Raw genomic sequence first — 19,848 nt, 5'->3', positions numbered from 1 at the left:
CAGCGGATTGATCCGCTATCCTCAATGCAGCATTGAGGATAGCGGATCAATCCGCTGAAACGTCTGAACGTTTATTTGTGAGTGTCCCTTTTTTTTTACGTGTGTCTATGTTTTAGTAGTACAATTTTTGTTCGTTCGCCTCGATCGGCCACATATTAATATATATATATAAATATATATATATAAATATATCTATATATATAAAAGAAAGTCGAAAATTGTGTTAGTAAGAACACTTATAACTCGAGAACGGCTGCACCGATTTCAATGAGATTTGGTTCTTTGGATTCGTCTCAGGCGGGGTTAACATATAGGCCATTAAAAAAAGGATAATTTCACAAAAAAAAATTCATCTCTTTCCTATGGGCATGCTTTTAGGAGTTATAGTAACACAACAATTGATAAGTCGGTCAAAACTACAAATTAAATAATTTGTTTTGTTTTTACCACTTTAATAACTGAATTTAGTAACAATATAACATTTTAATTACTAAATATATTCAAAATATTAATTAAATTGAAATTACATTTTTAAAATTTAATTCGAGCTGATTGTAAGCCCAGCCGTGGCCCAGCTCGAGTTGACACTTCACTACCGTGTTTGTAAACAAATCTCCAAGCAATTGTTGACAAACGGTAATGTCCGTGTTCCTGTCGAGGAATCGAGTAGTTTTAACTCATTTTCTTGGAATGATTGCAAATTAGTTTCAGTGAGCTCATCAACAAAGAGTTCCAGAATATGATTGATCACCAAAAGAATCAAAGATGGTTGATTTAGCGAGCAAGAACGAAGATGTGGATGACTAAAAGGAGGTAAATTCAAATAGTTCGTACTCTGCATGGATTCGAATCTTTTAAATGTGTAACAAACGAAGACGAAATCACCAACTATCTATCTGAATATTTTAAGTCCTTGGACGTATCTGACTTACCAAGGCACGATTTACAGAAAAATGTAGTTTCTGTGCTCATGATCTTTCGAAGCCTAAACCAACCATAACTATCCAACGGAACGTGTTTGGCGATTAAAATAATTGGTAATGAATGTGATTCACGCAACTTTACTCAAAGGAAAATTCAAAGGTGAGGAAGTCCTTATTCCGTAGATTCCATGATCTCAACTCATATGCCCTTTTGAGCTTAAAAGTATTCAATTTCCAATTTGTGTTGCATTCGTGATAACGATTAACAAATCGCATGGTCAGTGTTTCAGTTTTTGTGTTGTTTGTGCTCATGTACTAATGAAAACCCATGATTTTCTCATGGTCAATTTAACGTGCTATGTTTACGAGTCGATAAACCATCCTCTGTATTTCTTCCTTCGCTTCAAGTGCGTAGCTAGGATAGGGAGTTTTGGGCGCAGCTAATACCACGGGTCTGTAGGGTATAGAAAACTCGCTAAGGTAAGCGGGAAGTGTGGGGGCACTTCCCTCAGACATTTTTTAAGATAAATGGTTCAAAATAGTGGGTTTTGCGTCGGTGTGAATAGTTCAATATGTTTTGTTTGTTTGTCATCCGTCCCCCTAATATTAATAACAAAATCTTTCATTGAAAAATTCTCTAAGCTCTTGGGGGGGGAGTTTATCTCCCAAAACCTCCCCTCGCTGCGTCACTGCTTTGCTTCACTATATTTATTTAGCTTCATCCGCTTCATCTTGCGCCTGATAACAAAACAAAAACTGTTGTTTATCAGAAGGTGCTTGACGCAAGACATTAAACCCGAGTGTGTAGGGCTCACCGTGATGCGTTTACGCATGCAGTACGTTTACGCAGTGCATTTTTTCCAAACAGAGATACTAAAACTGGCGCGCCTTAAGTCATTTAATGCGAATGCTGCCTCATAGGGGCTTTTCTTGCACGATTTTGAGCATCAGTCAAGCGTGGGTCTGGGGTTGTGTCAACCTCCCCCCTGAATGGGCCAAGTGTATGCAACAGACTTAGACCTAAAAACATTTTTTTTACAGCAAATAACGGAAATAGCCAACAACTGAATGCGTATAATTTTTATTTCATGAATTGCTTTATTAAACCACAATGCCCAAAATATCTTAAGCTAAAACGTAAGAAAATTTGTTGAAAAAAATTCGCGTAAACGTGCTCCGATCCACCCTATGTAGATTCAATAAAGAAAATGTCTTTCTGACAAGCAATTTTGGTACTCATTTGCGTAGTTTTATTGAATTTGTATCCTTATTTTATTATAATAAATTAAAAATGATTAAAAACGATGCAACCGCTCTTGATTTATAAATGGTGTAAGTAAACTGTAAGTTCATTGATTGTTAGGCGGTACGAAGTTCGCCGGGTCAGCTAGTATATATATATATATTCAATGTTTTGCAGAAATGCGATGCAACGTAGCACATAATACGAATGTTTAAAAACACAGTCACTAAAAATAGACACAAAATAAAAAAAGGAAACACTCACACGAAAAATAAAACTGAGAGACTTTCGCGGTTGTAGCCGCTTCATCAGTCAAGGAGAGAATGAGGGGGGAAGGAAAGAAAGGGATAGGAACATGGAATAGAAAAAGGACGAGGACAATGGTGCTGTGGTAGATGGAAAAAGCCAGAAATCAGAGGGTAAAAATGCGGCCTAACTGGGACTCGAACCCAGAACCTCCTGGTTGCCGGCCAGGTGCTCTACCAGTTGCGCTACCAGGACGCTTAAATTTACCATGATTTCCGCGGGGGTTTATACACAGTAAACTCCCTTTGCTTTGGCCCACAAGAGTAACCAATAGATGGCACTGGGGCAGCTCACCACTCACCAGCAGAAGGAATGGACGAGGACACAAGGATGAAAGGAAAGATACACACTCACACGATAGCAGGAAAGAGACAGGAACATGCGTTTCGGGGCATGCAGAGCCCAAGTGAAATAAGCCAATATGGCCGATACACTACTTCATTCATTCACACGACGCCTTAAGCGCAAATATGCACATAAATTCACAGGTAAGGAAAGAAAGGGATAGGAACATGGAATAGAAAAAGGACAAGGACAACGGTGCTGTGGTAGATGGAAAAAGCCAGAAATCAGAGGGTAAAAATGCGGCCTGACTGGGACTCGAACCCAGAACCTCCTGGTTGCCGGCCAGGTGCTCTACCAGTTGCGCTACCAGGACGCTTAGATTCACCATGATTTCGGCGGGGGTGCCATCTATTGGTTACTCTTGTGGGCCAAAGCAAAGGGAGTTTACTGTATATAAACGATGCAATTGAAGAATTCGATTTGCTATAGTGATCCATCTGGATTGAACCATTTTTCACGGACTTCTCGATGAAATATTCTCAGGGCATTCTTCGCTAGAAACAGCCCGTGCCACATCATATAGGTATTTTTATTCACTACTTAATTCATCAGTATTGATGATAGGAATTGTGGGACTTTTTTTTTAATTGGCAAGTGGTAGATTGTCACATTTGCTCGAAGATTGGCCAATCGGGCCTGAGTAATCTTTAGGGCCAACAGTCAAGCCGTCAAGCATATTTAGCCAGTGCCTCAACGGAAGTCTGTAATTAAAAAATGTAATTCAATCGAAATAAATATTAATGCGAAGGCTTCCGCAGTGCGCTGGTAATGTAGGCTGCATTTTCTGGGTTTCACCGCTTCGTGGTTGTATATATATATGGCGTGGCGTCGTGATAAATATTATATTATCTGCAATTTACCCCCCAAAATGGAGTATTTGAAATGATGCTCTACCTCGGCAAAAATGAGTTGTGTTGTGCGGGTGGTCTATACTCTAATTTTGTTGTTTATTCATAGACATTGTTTGAACCATAGATTCTGTTAAATAAACTTCAACTTTCATTTTTGTAAATTATAAACATGTATCCACTTTTTAATTATATCCATTATTCCATATTTTCTTAAAATTAGTCTTCATAACCGTTTGATTCTGAAATCAGCCTGATTTTTCGCAACTTTCCCGCATAGGGCAAATTTGATCAGGAAAAAAAAACCTTTTTTTGGCCCACCCTACTGGATATACCTGCTCCAATGAACAGATTCATTTAGTGTGTGAAGGAATTTTATCTTTTGTTTCTTCCTGGAAGTACACCCATGTCTCGTATAGCGCAAGGGATGCTTTCCTTGGGGTCTTTGCGCTATACGAATTTGCGTTATACGAGAGCGTTTTAACATAGGGAAGATAGGGATGCGTTCCTGGTAGCATAGGTCTTTGGTATTGAATTTCCTCTAAAACATCTATATTCCCATAAAAAGCCTTAGAAAACATTATTTCTATAAATATTTATAGTTTAAAACATCTTTAAAGATAGTATTCACGCATTCAAAGACTTTTATTCACGTTAAAAAAAATTCTTACGTGCTTTCGAAATTCCGTCCTGTCGTGCGGGTGGGCTAACATCTACTATCTCAGGGGATCGTAATGCGTTGCCGGCAGTTGCTGATTTTTCAAACTAGTCTAAAAACAACTATTGTGTCACCCAGGCCCTTTTGTCGCTCATCGAAATGACAGGAAAATGCTACTTTAAATGCCATTTCATAGCTAGCGGAGTTTATGAATGATAAATCATTTTAATTTGAAGTCCTCCGAGTCATTAGCAGCTACGTGAAACAGTCTTTAAATGCCTTGAAACCTGACCCAGGTTTTCCTTCCCTGAAAATGAATGAACGAGAATGCATTCTTTTCCAAAAGAATATCGTCTCGTCAACACTAGATCTAGTTGAGGGGGAAAGGAGCCACTTTCAATAACAGCTTGGAGTTCATCAGAAAATGTTGTGGTGGCTGCGCTATCAACACTTGCAGATTCACCTGATATCGCCGCACTGAAAATACCTGCTTGCCGTTTAAATTCTGGAACCAACCGCTTTCACTAAATGTCTCGGAGCGATTACCACTCTCGTCTTTTTGTACTGATTCACCATGAACTTTCCGTATGTGTAGACCGCTTGGTTGAAGTTGGTGCGGCTGAGGTCACTGATATTTTAGCTTCATCTTTATTCAAAATAAGGCATCGTGAGTTTAAACTTCCACGCAATATCGCTTTGACGCTCTCCATTTTCAAAGCAATTGACCTCTCTCAAGTCCTCTTCTAGGTTTATGGTTTTTCTTGATAAATTCTTGATTTTTCTACACGCATTCCTATTTTTTGCCATATTCTCTTGGTTTTTACTCTGTATGGCTCTATCTAAATCACCTTCTTCTGCTGAACTGTATTCCTGAGACGCAGAAGGGCTATGACTGCGGGGAGGGAACGAAGCCATTGTGTTTGAGACGTTCCGTTCCGTTCCCTCATTGACTGGGCTTTTTGCCCTTGCATTTAGCTTGCTGCCTCTGTGCGTCTTCAGACCACATTTTCAGCATTTTTGAGCGTGCCCTTGGCACTTAATTAGCTTTGGAGAATAATCTCGATATAGGGGACATGACTTTTCAAGCGTGTAAGGGACCAGTATTTACCTTTCCAGTGTAAGTGAAGAAGAAAAGAAAAGTAAGTCTTCTAGTGAGCGTGTGCATTGCACTCTTAAAATTAGGAAGAATTAAAATTAGTTACATGATGATGAATTTCCCTAAGGTTTTATTTTTCTAAAATTAAACTTAAAAACTAATCGGCTTTACATGGCGCCGGCAGGTGACCAAATGACGGTCCACTGCAATCTAATACTAAATAATAGGTTTTGAATGCGTATGCTTTTTTTTTTCTGAGAGGATTACTTCATTTCTTTTGTTATTTAATTTTTTTGTGGGCTCGGGCCTCTTTTTGTATTTTGTTTATTTTTTTGTGGGCAACTGCCTCTTTTTTGATAAATTTTATTTATATTTTTTTGTGGGCTTTTGCCTCTTTTCTGTGTTTTTAATTTTTTTTTTATTAGTTTTATTGAATTTTTGTTATATTTTTTTGTCAAGTAATCCTGTATGTATTAGAGTTTTGAGTTTTCCAATACAATTTGTTTTTTTTTAACATTTAATTAACAACCGGCTGATTTAGCTGATTGCTCTCTCATAAAGTGGTTGATTTTATTTGCAATTGTTTTACTTTACATAATATTTAAAATTAAGTTAGAGCGAAAGATGATAGGAAAGAACTCGGTTTTCAGCGAGTTAGAATTTCTTGTGTGAGTCTGTAGCTTTTGAAGCGTTTTCTTGGTGCTGGATTATTCCAGAGATCTTTTGTAAGCGTGTTTCGTGGAAGAGAGTTCTTTAGTCTTACAGCTTGCGACTGAATGAACTCGTGAATAGTTGGTACTCTGTGTGCGTTTCTGATTTCTTTCATTGGAACAAGTCGGGATTGGTTTGTGATGTAGCGCAAGGTTTTATTTTGGTACTGTTCTAAGCGTTTCCTGTTCTGTAGGGAAGTATTGCCGAATACTTCGCACCCGTACAGCAGCCTTGGTCTGATAATACTTTTGTATAGAGTAACCTTGTCTCGTCGCGAGATTTGCGAGCGAGAATTTAATAATGAAGCCATGGAGGCTCTTGCTGCATTGGCTGATTTAAGGGCCTGCTGTACGTGTGTGTTCCATGTGAGTTTTTGATCGAAGTGTATCCCTAAGAATTTGTGTGATTTATCCATTGGTATTGGGAGGGAGTTGAAGGTTAGGTTTTTGGAGACAGAATTCCTCGTTTTTTTTGTGTTTGAGACTCTATAGCGGACCCTTTTATGTGTTGATGCTATTCATGCGCAACTCGGCCACCGCTCCATTTCTCCCCCGTGAATACCGATGACCTTGAAGGCTTTAGCGTAGACCCTCTACCTGGAAGTCAATCGCCCGGTAACCAACGAAGCAAAAATACGTCTCAAACCGTATTGCTGAAAAAAAACTCATTTCCACTAGCCCCACGCTTAATTAACGATCTAAATTATTTATTATCATTCTGTTAAGGAGACGAGATAAATCTTCGGTAGGCCGGCTATCTGGACCCAATGACGAGTAATACTTTAGGCAATTGCACAGCAATGAATTTCGATTAATATATAAACTAGAGATGGGTCGAATAGCAGATTTCTCGAATTCGAATATCGAATTCGAATATTAAATCATTGCTCGAATATTCGAATACCTCGAATACTAAATGATGAATTCTGGAATGTTTGACTCGGTTGCCTATGAAGCAGGCAACACAAGATTTTGGGGAGTAATTTTGATTTCCTTTAAATGATTCGAACAGGAATTTAGCTGATTAATGAATATTTTAATTTTATGGAAACAATTGGGCATATAATTAATTCAACTAACATCGCTTAACCCCCACTCCTGCTGCCAAGTGCTAGCTGACAATCTGAGGCATTTTGCAAAATACAAGCTCTTTTCCACCGGATTTTCTTCAATTATTTTCAGTCCATCTTTGGGAGTTCTAACGAGATAAGAAGATGAATTGGAATTGCTATCAGGGAGAAACCAAATATTCTGAGAAAATATCCCTTAGTCTGGGACTGTAACAATAAAGATTTATAGCACCACTCATAAATTGAAACTTGATACATGTTTTCGGAAAAAAATACCGCATCAACTTCCGAGAAGCTCTGCTGCTCATATCGAGTTTCGCCAGAATGCTGAGCCTCCGTCGTATTTTGATATTTATTTCTTTGCGTAAAATGCTTAAATAAACTCAGAAATACGTCGTGTTTGGTCTTATTCTTTTTGAAATTACGCGCACATTACTAATATTTCAATTCAATAAAGGTGTAACATCAATTGACGAAAGTCATTCTTAGACACCTTTTGTGCTAATAGATGACTCATGCAGCGGTTGACCTCCACAGAAATGGGGAACTTCGAAGCTGGTAGGAAAAAAAAGGTCAGTGGGGGAGAAAAGGGAGGGCCCGAAACACGTTTCTATTGTTCTCGTGTAACTTGGTATTTTTTCGAAGCTAAGGTCTTCGTAATATGATCCCTGCGCGAGCTGTGACCTTTTTTTTTATTTCTAAGAAGAGGGAAGCCTCAGAGGGGGGCGGGCTAGCGCTGAATGGAGAGGGATACCGGATCTTGGGAAATGCGCTAATTTCAGTATCCCACGGTACTCACACAGCAGTTGACCTCCAGAAATGGGGAACTTATAAGCAGGTAGCCAGAAAAAGGTCAGTGGGTGAGAAAAGGGGGGAGGGCGTGAAACACGTTTTTATTGTACTCGTAACTCGACATTTTTTTCGAAGCAGGGGTCTTCGTAATGCGATCCCTGTGCGAGCTGGGACCTTTTGTTTGATTTTGGAGAAGAGGAAAGCTTCAGAGTGGGTGAGGCGAGTGCTGAATGGAGGGGGATAGCGGATCGTGGGAAATGCCCTAAGGTTGCTATCCCACGGCACTGAGGTTCTCCTGGTGGGGGGAATCGGGGATTTTCGGATTTTTTCACCCGACCATTTTCGGTTCCCCTCGTAGAACTCTTTTCACCGCTAAAATCCACGAATTTGATGTACTTTGTCAACTTGCGTAAAACGGCGCTGCGAGCATTAAATGACTATAGTTCTCTACATTTTTCCAATTCAACTACCAACGACGTGCGTGCGACAGTGTATGACGCGAAATTCAAAGTATTCGAGGTATTCGAGACGGTACTTTTCGCATAACTATTCGAAACCTCGAATATCGAATACTTTCTATTATTCGAGGTATTCGAGTATTCGCGGATACTATTCGCACATCTCTAATATAAACAAAAAAGAAGATTTGAGGCAAGAAATAATATTAATATGCGTAAATTGATAGAAATTACGTGTGTACTTAGCGCAAGTTCACGTTTTATCACGAGAGCGTTTAAAATTTTTGATTAGGCTACACTGCGTTGCAATGTTTCCCCGAGGAACGAATTTGCGCTATATCGAAATTGCGCTAATCGAAATTGTGCTATACGAGACATGGGTGTATTTGATAATTTTTTTTTGTAAAATTGTTTTTTTTTGCATTCCTGGGATTTATGTATTGTATGTCATCTTTGGAAGAATTTCTTGTTTCAGGTTTATGGTGTTTGTTGAATTATGACCACGATGAAGACTCGGTTCGCTACGGCCTTCAGTCTGCGGCTGCATTGGGTGTGGGGCTTTGGATGCCGGGCCTTATAATTCCCCGTTCAACCGGTCCCTCTGCTCTCTTCAGCCTGGAGTCGTACATTGAACCAGTGTTGAGTCCAGTGGTGAAAGAAATTTATCAGTTTTCCAAGAAGAGAGAGGAAATGCAAGTAAGTTGTGTGTAAAATTCAATAATTCTCTTGTAAAAAGCATTTCCTGTGAAGCAATATCTTTGTGAGAGGATGTTGTTCGACTAGAGGGCTGCTGTTCTGTGGGTCCCGGGTTCAAAAACACAGTGAAACTCTAAACAAAAATCCTCGGTTGCGTAACTGTTTCTCAGATTAAAAATGGACATGGTGGTCCACTTTAGTACCCTAGTGAGGTGACTTGTGATCAAGATGAGTTACATATAAAAAAGCAATTTATTTAGACCCAATTGGGTGGGTTATGTTTGAATAGGACTAATTCAAATGATTTCAAAAATGCATGACAGGCAGAAATCCTTTTCTAAATAAGAAAGGTTATTGACATAAATTATCATAGTCAGTGGATTGCTAGCTAAACTTAATGTCATATTGACTCATATTTCTAATTAAATAAGACTCTCGTTGGTGCATACAACCTAATTACAAAGTTCTCATTTTTTATACGAAGCAAGTCGTAGGTCCCGACGAAAAGGCTAATACAATCTATAGTAAAATAAACGTTACTACAGAACTTTCTTAACATATTACTAAATTACAAACATCAATCCCAGTTCTCTCGGTTACAAAAAGATCTTTATTATGAGGTTCCACATACAAGCAACGTCTTTTAGGTGGATATACACTAAGCTACGTTTTAATCACTGAGCTAAGTTTCATTTCTCCTTGTGCACTGTGCTCAAGAGCAATGGTGTGGTGAGGGGGCAGTTTTGTGGGGTCCAGACCCCCCCTAAATATAAAAACAAAATTTCTTTCCTTCATAAAAGAAAAACAATATTGAAAAATAATGAATTTACAAAATATTTCTTTTACAAATGAAGTTTTTTCGATTATGAAAAGTGAAAAAGGAGAAACTTTGTGCTTTCACATGAAATATTTATCTATTCCCACATTTACACGACCATGGTTTCAACGTAAGATGTAATCATTAGGTGACGTTCATCAGGTCATCATCGTCATACGTTGAAACCATGGTCATGTAAATGTGTGAATGAATATGTATTTCATGTGAAAGCACAAAAGTTTTTCTCTTTCATTTTACATAATGATTCCCTTTCACAAAGTTACGCATCAAACCATCAATATAATGAAAAGAATTAAAATTAGTTTTAAACCCTCTTCTTCATACCCTGTTTTACAAAAATTTTCCACCCTGCTTTTGGACCCTCCCCCCCCTAACGAAACTCCTGGCTACCCTGCTGCCCAAGAGCATCAATTATGGTTGTTTATTCAGTTGGAGATACTTTAGTATCAATGCAACATCATATAATGAGCTTCATTCCTGTGGAATCATGGTGACCCACTCATTACTACTCGTAAATTGGCCGTACAATAAGTCCTTTTCCTACAAACATTTGATTTATGAACTTTCAGAGATACGAATGTACGAAGAATTCAAGTCTGCCCAAAATTTCAAATGTGGCGCTGTTTTAGGCAAGTGCACGAACTACATCAAATTTGCAGATGAGAGTGGTGAATAGATATCGTTCAACTGGGGTACTGATAATGATCGGGGGAAAAATCTGAAAACTCCTGGTTTCACCCTCAAAACCACTTTTTTAAAAATTGAAAAAGGCTGGAAATAAAATACTTTAGGGGTACCTTCTGTCATGCATTCAACTACTGCTCCCGAACCGTTCCACTCATCGGAAAGATCATCACTGATTCAAAGACTACAAGAATGCGGGCTTCCCCTGACGTCAATTTTGTTTCTCTATGCCGAACGATGGCTCCGCAGGTATGCGTCTAAGTTGAAAAAAGGTCAAAATTTTCACCAAAATAATAGTAAAAGAAAACTGTGGGTCTCGTTGGCGACTTCAATGACTGCATATGCGGGACCCTGGCTCATCCAGGATGGAACTCGCTTTGGGAATTGATGAGGCGTCTTCTGGAAAAGAAGCAAGCAATAACATTAGCTGCTTCTAACCCGAGTTTTAATGTAGACATACCTTATTTATCCGAAAATAGTTCTCCTCCTTTTTTTCCAAAACTGCCCATGGTAAATGTAAAGGGGCACAAAAAGTATCAAAAAATATCAAAGGGAAAAAATAAAAGAATTATACAACATTAACTTAATTTGGGGTAACTGACACTCTTCAGAGTCACGGAAAGGTCAATGCGCAATTTCTTGGAAATGGTTTGATGCTATTGTCATTTTAGAGCCATCTTTCAGCAATTTGTTTTCCATCCAGCTATCCCTGGTATATGCAATTGTTCTAAGGATTTATTACAGTAACATATTATTTAGTTTTTTCATAAATGGTCTGTAATGATTGAGGAAGTGCTGGGATTCTGGCAACCGCCTGGATTCAGCGAAATTCTTCTCTTGTTAAAATCAAACAAATGTGCTCTTTTTTCTGTGCATAATTTAATTACTTGTATCATACACGTGACTCTGAAGGTAATCCGCAGCGCAACTATAAGTACGGGATATTGAAAAGACAAGAAAAGGGTCTAACAGGTTAAGATGAAGAAAAGTGCCCCCAATATTTTGAAAAATAAAAATATACACTTTAAAGTGCATCAAAAATTGTGTTTTCCCCCAAAGTTACAGGCCTTAGCAATGGAAATTAACCCAAAAAAAAATTGAAACACGATTTTTAGTTTTTTTAACCTTATCTCCAGTTTTTATTTTTGTAAAATCATTTTCTTGATTTAAAAATGTTTATACTATTACATTCTACCATCCTGATTTTTTCAAAATTTTTGCACCGAAAACTGAACTTTTACATAAGTTTGAAATTTTCAAAATTAAACTAAAAATTTTAGGAAACAATAAACACGCAGAAAATAATTATACAGTGGAACCTCGTTAAAGCGAGTACGGGCTATAGCGACACCCCCGATATAACGAGAGATAGCCGATGCACCGTCAATTGACCCTATAATAAGCGTGTTAAAAAATTCGTTTTTACGAGACCCTTTTGGTGTTGGCTCTCGCCATAGCGAGGGTTTCACCGCCGGAAGACTTTCATCAAGACTCCTTAACCTCTGCAATTGCTAGCGATCTGTTAGAAATGAAATTAATGGAGTTCTCAGTCTCAAATTTATGTGGTAAACTGTCGTTCGATAAATAAGTAGTTAATTTTGGTGAAAATATTGTGGCATTAGCATTCGCGAATGCTTCATCTTCTTTTGTTCCTCGGGCAGCAGAAAGCAGTCGGCAGCATACCCGCACGTCCGTGAGTTGCGTGAATAGAAAGCATTCGATGGCAGCCACCATGGCCAAAAAAACACCAAACACGTCTAAGCGAGAAAATAAAAATAAAGGAGTAATATGAGAGTTTCGAAATTAATTTATCTTCCTATTCGCTCTGCAAAATTAAAAAAAAAACAAAAGCGCCCAAGGAATGCAGACGATGAAGAGTTATAAGGAGCTTTGTTCGGGTGGTTTTGCCCACTCAATTCTGCGGGAACTTCTGAGAAAGAGGCTACGCCTAAGCCTAAAGTGGAGTATTTCAGGGATAGATTGCGAATCGAGAATTTTAAGAGTGCGGAAGGTTGATTATACTAATGCAAAGCACCAAAGCATTATCTCCCCTCATAATTGCTGGTGATGCCTGTGGTGTAAACCCGAAGTCGTGGAAGTAAGGACTCCGATCATAAGTATCTTTAGAAGTATTCCCCGCGTCATATAACATACACGAAACGGAACTTTGTTACATACAACTCCCAGACAAAACCCTTGCAGTATGAGGTATTTCTTGCAATGATGCCTCTAAAGGTAGGTATAGTGCACCTTAGCAATGATGTAGGATGTACGAAGCAATGATACTCAGCGTGAATTGTCCAGATGGACGTATTTATTCTCCGCTGCGGATTTACAAGGGTGAACTATTCGTGTCAGTGGTCGGAGTCGTACTGGCGCTCTCTTTTGTCACGTGGGTAGCCGAGCATCCCCTGGTGGCCGCTGGAAGAACTCGCAGAACAACTAACTCTCGTTTGCAGTGCCATGGTAAACTCGGCGTATTATTTCAAATACGTCGCGAGCGTAACAGGTAAAAAGAAACTTTTTTCAACAACTGCAATTTTAATCACATCATTTTTCAAGCTTAGCAAACTTTTTACCGTAGATGATGAAGATATTACATTATCTGATAGAAAAAGTCTTCTAAGGCGGGAACGTTATTCAACCTTCCGCCGTAATCGCCTGTAGAAACAAATGTAATGCATTATTTCACTTCACTGCTGCTTAACGTACAGAAACGATAAACATACACCAATGGAAACATTTGAGGCATTAAATAACCGCGATACTGTTTTATCAGTTAATTTTTGAATTTTCAGTGGAAAATACCAAAATAATAGAATGATCACGTAAATAAACTAATTAAGTGCGTAGAAAAATGACTTCGTCGGTTGTGCATTGGCACAATGATTGACGAAAATATGCTTTGCATGATTTTTATTCAGTGCGGCGCTTAGAAATTGTTTGAATTGTTAGTCGTTGTTTGAGTAAGGAAATTTAGTGATGCAAAAAACATCGCCTTTCGTCTGGATTTATGCTTACGTTTATCAGATAGATGTTTATCTGTCGGCACACCACTCCTGTCCCTGTATATCTGTTCGCAACAGGTATATTGGCTATTATTCGCTCCACCTCCGGTAAAGCGACAATTCGCTATAGCGAGTGTTTATTAGTGCACCGTGGGGTGTCGTTATATCGAGGTTGCACTGTATGTTGTTACCCATACATCTAAGTGTAATCCTAATTCTTTTCAGATTTTTAAAATTAGTGGAACACGGTCAAAAACACGAATAACTGCTTTGCGCCATTTGCATCGATGTATTCCTTGAGGATATTTGATTTGAATGTTGAGAGCAACGATTGTTGATCAGTTTGTAACATTATTGATTTAGAATAAACATTAACATTAACCGTAGATTAATCGTTATTAATGTTTATAACCATATTGTTAAACTTAAAATTAGTCTTCAAGCTTTGAGAAATACAATTTCTATTATACTGCACGAATACGACAGAATATTCTGGGACCAGTTCTCGATGAAGCGATGACACTTCATCATTGTTCATGCAAGCAATAGGCTTTCTCTGAAGCTTAATTTCTCAATTGGTGAATGTTAAACAATGCAGACGAGTCATGTACATCACCGAGAGAGAAAATTATTTGGATAAGTTGCCTAATGAGAGGCTGGTTTTCATGAATGTTATAATTTCCATGAATATTCCACTGCATACAAAAGTCTTCATAAGTGTACATTGTAAGGGTTGGTCCAACTCAGGTGAAATAAGTGGGGCAGTCAAAGGATCTCATCCATTGACACCTGATATTCCCTTAGACAAGGTACCAGAGGCACCACCTTGAATTCCTAAGTAACCGGGCAGCTGCCCTATGCCACACGAAGTTTAGTTATAGCCCAAGTGGCAAAAGAATATTGAAAAATGATTTTAAAATTATTTAAAATAATTTTAAATCAAATATCATAAGTTGGCTGAAATCATCACTTTCCAAGATTTTAAAATAATGTATTAGGTGTTACACTTTCCAAGTCTAGTCCCAAGTGACCTCATTTTATTGATAACATTCATATTGATATATAATAAGTAATGGCTTATTTTTTGCACAAAGTTTTTTTTATTTCACAGAAAGATATGTAAATATTATTTCCAAAAAAATTCAAAATTATTTTTTGTAAATTTTAAAATAATTTCAAAAAATAGATAATTATTTTGAAATCATTTTAAAATCATTTTAACATAATTTTAATACGATTGGATAATTATTTTGATTTCATTTTAAAACCCTTATGAAAATTTTATTTGGTTCATAATCTTAGTCATACCAAAGTGATTAAATATACCAGATCTTTCCAATAAGTGGAATAGTTTGGGAGCAGTAGCTGAATGCATGACAGAAGGTACCTTAAAAGTTGATTTTTTTTACCAACCATTTTTATTTATTTTTTGGAGGGGTTTCAAGGGCGAAACCGGTGGTTATCGGATTTTTCCACCGATCGTTATCTGTCCCCCGCATCAAACGATATCTATTCATCACTCTTTATCTGCAAATTCGATGCAGTTCATCAACTTGCCTTGAAGGGTGCTGCATGCACTAAACGACTAGAGTCCTCTACGTTGTTTTTTAGTCAACTGCGAATGGCATGCGTGCGACAGTGTATGGATCGAAATTCAAATATTAAATGTATTAGAGATCGTACTTTAAGCATAATTATTCGAGATCTCGAATTTTTAATACTTTATAATATTCAGGATATTAAGATATTTGAGGATACTATTAGCACATCTCTGATAAAAATAAAATAAAATCAAAGAATATGCAATTTAAGAGCCATGGTTTTATGTTACCTATTATGTTTGATTTCTAACAAGTGATTGTTTTACCTTATTTTTCAGGCTTTGTATGATAAGCAAATGGAGACAATACAGAAAGCAAAGTATCTTTTGGCTGATGCTTTCAACACTGAGGGAATGAACACAGTGAGTGGTAATTGGGTCATTTCTGAGCTTCAGGGTGAATCAGTTGAGATTCCGAGTCATTTGGAAGATTTCGGAGCGAAATTTGTGAGTGGTGATGGTGAGTCAATGGATTGGCAGTTTGGAGGCGTCCAGTGGACCATTGCTGATGCTCAGTTATCATCAAGGGATACTTTGGATTCATTCGCTGAAGACCTTGGGGAAATGAGATCGACAATTGAAGAAATGAGTGTTAGGATGGCAGATGCAGTGCCCCTGAGTTGGAACACTGAAGAAGCTGTAATTATCACTGCTCCAAAAACATTTGAAGGCTCTATTGTTCTGGACGGAAAGATTCTAGCTGATGAAATGCAACTTGATACACTGAATGAAATTCCAGTCAAAGAACTTTTTACTGATGTTGTTCGGTAAGTTTTATTTTTACTATTGTACAAGGCTTATTCATGCTTATAACATACTAATATCCTTTGATTGGTATACCGCAGTCGGCAAAAAAGGGGCAAACTGGGAGGAGTCGGAAGGAATGCAATCTTAGATGTTGGTTGTGTAGTCTGCAAACTTGTTATGTAAACAGTTGATGGCTTGTGTCTCGACCAATGATATTCGTTGTCTTCTGGTTTCCTGGTGAGGTTGGTCATTTCTTTTTTTATCTGTGCCCATCCAGCACAAGGTGTCAGCTATCCAAAAATCCCAGGATCCTTTCCTGGGATCCAAAGATAGCCGCATGCAATATGGGGGTTACTATCAAACATACAAAACAAGATCCTTTGTGGGGGCTGTAGGGACCTCCAATAAGGATTCTTGCTCCACAAAAAACCAGGAATCTTCACAGCATAGGCCTGCTATGGATAACCAGTGATTTGCGGAAACACACACACTCAATAAGAAGTCACACACACATTCACTCACCCACAGATTGTTTTAATCTTCTGGGAGAAAAAATAGCTCCAAAGAGTGCGTCATCAAGGATCAGCAAGGGGATGAGGAAACACACGTATAATACGCATTTTACGTATGTAGCCTTCTTCAGCGTGCTGAAGGAAAACCAAAAGCACTTCAAACACAAGGCTGAAAGCGGAGAGGACGGGAGGACAGCCTAAACATAAATAGGAAAGAGAAAGTGGGGGGGGAGGGTTGACGAAGAAGGGGCCCATGAGGGAGGATCAAAACAGTACTGGGTGTTAAAACATAAGAGGGGGGGAACCTAAGACTGTATTGGGTTGGAGGGGAACGGGGAGGGAGGGAGGTGAGGTGAGGTGATTGGCTGGTAGTGGCTCACCCTGGTGGTGGTGAAAAAGTTGTCCAGAAATCCTGTCCTTACTCTTCGGATGGGTAGATGCAACTGAGCGACCAAGCTTTGTTGTTGTTTTATTTTATGCTTTAAGTTGAATTTCATTCTACCAATTTGAACCAGTTTGAGCGCTCTGTAATGTTTGTCCTTTGCAGTAAAATCACCTTCTCTACTTCTCAAATATTTCTTGTGTGGATAAAAATTATCCGAAATTTATTAGCATGAATATGTTGAGGCATTGTTGCTTATAGGGACTATAGAAATAAACCAGTAGTTTAAAAAAAAACTTAAGACTTGAATTTTCTTGATTTTTATTAAGTATATTTTTTTCTTTTATATCTTATGTTATAATATGGGTTAGTGATGAGACCATGGACTTAATTCACTGATAATAGTTGTATTTTGCAGACTTGATAAGAAGAGGATAATTGGTGGGCACAAAGTATTGGAATCGTTACAAGTTGAAAATGTAATTGTAGCTGATCAGCTCGAAGGAATCGATGTTTCATCTATAGTATTTGCAGACGATGATTTAATTGCCATTAATGGTAATATATCATTTGCTAAAGAACTTCTGGTCATTGGTGATGTTGTGCTTCCGGATGGAGGGTTGGTAAATGGAGTTGATCTCTCTGAAGAGGTTATTGCCATCAATAAGACATATGGTGAGTATGAGTATCTTTAAAATTTAATAAATTAGGGGTAAAAATGAACCAGTTAAACCTATGGGTCTATTACCTACATAGACTAATAATTACTACATATTGGAACTGATTATGTAACTACAATCTTATAGTTGAGTGAATATATTTTTTTCCTTTCATAGGCGTTGAGTTAGATTTTGTTGATACGGTCAGAGCTGGAAATGTTTTGGCCCAAAGAATCAATAATCTGGATGTTAGTGAAGAATACCTTGACTCTCTGTTCAAAGAAAGTTCTCTTGATGAGCAAGTTGTTCATTCAAATTTGTTGCTGAACTCTCTCGAGGTTCACGGAAAAAACCTGGAAATAATATCCATTAATGGTCAAAATTTTCAAAGTTTTTTGTCCAGCTTAGCATACACTGATGAGGCTGAATATATATCTGGAGAGACATTTATCAAGGCAAGTATCTATTTTGTTACTTGGCGTCCATCTATACGTATCTATGTAACTGTTTCTTACTCAGATATTAGAGTTAATCTTTACATATTAACATGTTGTCTGTTTATTCACCAGAATTGCCATGCTGCCAGTGGTGTAGATGCAAAATCTCTCAATGGATTATTGTTTCCCAATGATTATGTACGCACCTTGGGGGATCAGATCATTACAGGCAAGTTGTCATTTGGTGGCTTAATTTTTTTTTTAATGTGAATACACCCATGTCTCGTATAGCGCAATTTCGATTAGCGCAATTTCGATATAGCGCAAATTCGTTCATCGGGGAAACATTGCAACGCAGTGTAGCCTAATCAAAAATCTTAAACGCTCTCGTGATAAAACGTGAACTTGCGCTAAGTACACACGAAATTTCTATCAATTTACGCATATTAATATTATTTCTTGCCTCAGATCTTCTTTTTTGTTTATATATTAATCGAAATTCATTGCTGCGCAATTGCCAAAAGTATTACTCGTCATTGGGTCTAGATAGCCGGCCTACCGAAGATTTATCTCGTCTCCTTAACAGAATGATAATAAATAATTTAGATCGTTAATTAAGCGTGGGGCTAGTGGAAATGAGTTTTTTTCAGCAATACGGTTTGAGACGTATTTTTGCCGTCGTAGGTTACCGGGCGATTGACTTCCAGGTAGAGAGTCTACGCTAAAGCCTTCAAGGTCATCGGTATTCACGGGGGAGAAATGGAGCGGTGACCGAGTTGCGCATGAATAGCATCAACACATAAAAGGGTCCGCTATAGAGTCTTAAACACAATGGCTTCGTTCCCTCCCCGCAGTCATAGCCCTTCTGCGTCTCAGGAATACAGTTCAGCAGAAGAAGGTGATTTAGATAGAGCCATACAGGGTAAAAACCAAGAGAATATGGCAAAAAATAGGAATGCGTGTAGAAAAATCAAGAATTTATCAAGAAAAACCATTAACCTAGAAGAGGACTTGAGAGAGGTCAATTGCTTTGAAAATGGAGAGCGTCAAAGCGATATTGCGCGGAAGTTTAAACTCACGATGCCTTATTCTGAATAAAGACGAAGCTAAAATATCAGTGACCTCAGCCGCACCAACTTCAACCAAGCGGTCTACACATACGGAAAGTTCATGGTGAATCAGTACGAAAAGACGAGAGTGGTAATCGCTCCGAGACATTAAGTGAAAGCTCCGGTTGGTTCCAGAATTTAAACGGCAAGCAGGTATTTTCAGTGCGGCGAAATCAGGTGAATCTGCAAGTGTTGATAGCGCAGCCACCACAACATTTTCTGATGAACTCCAAGCTGTTATTGATAGTGGCTCCTTTCCCCCTCAACTAGTTTTTAGTGTTGATGAGACGATATTCTTTTGGAAAAGAATGCATTCTCGTTCATTCATTTTCAGGGAAGGAAAACCTGGGTCAGGTTTCAAGGCATTTAAAGACTGTTTCACGTAGCTGCTAATGACTCGGAGGACTTCAAATTAAAATGATTTATCATTCATAAACTCCGCTAGCTATGAAATGGCATTTAAAGTAGCATTTTCCTGTCATTTCGATGAGCGACAAAAGGGCCTGGGTGACACAATAGTTGTTTTTAGACTAGTTTGAAAAATCAGCAACTGCCGGCAACGCATTACGATCCCCTGAGATAGTAGATGTTAGCCCACCCGCACGACAGGACGGAATTTCGAAAGCACGTAAGAATTTTTTTTAACGTGAATAAAAGTCTTTGAATGCGTGAATACTATCTTTAAAGATGTTTTAAACTATAAATATTTATAGAAATAATGTTTTCT

At 38.2% G+C, this 19,848-nt stretch overlaps 1 protein-coding gene across 1 annotated transcript in view; it reads left to right on the top strand.

Annotated features, from left to right (window-relative positions):
* LOC124154709 overlaps positions 1–19,848 on the top strand; it is a 96,156-nt gene that overhangs the window by 16,801 nt on the left and 59,507 nt on the right. Inside the window, exons 7-11 of the mRNA XM_046528591.1 lie at positions 8,925–9,145; positions 15,555–16,042; positions 17,335–17,591; positions 17,753–18,030; positions 18,145–18,241. Of these exons, the coding sequence (XP_046384547.1) occupies positions 8,925–9,145; positions 15,555–16,042; positions 17,335–17,591; positions 17,753–18,030; positions 18,145–18,241 (1,341 nt within the window). The remainder of the gene's footprint in view (positions 1–8,924; positions 9,146–15,554; positions 16,043–17,334; positions 17,592–17,752; positions 18,031–18,144; positions 18,242–19,848) is intronic.

The sequence above is a fragment of the Ischnura elegans genome, chromosome 2, assembly GCF_921293095.1.
Source record: "Ischnura elegans chromosome 2, ioIscEleg1.1, whole genome shotgun sequence".
Classification (NCBI taxonomy): Eukaryota; Metazoa; Arthropoda; class Insecta; order Odonata; family Coenagrionidae; genus Ischnura; species Ischnura elegans.
The sequence above is the reverse complement of the archived record's forward strand: the minus strand, read 5'-3'. Positions and strand labels throughout refer to the sequence as shown.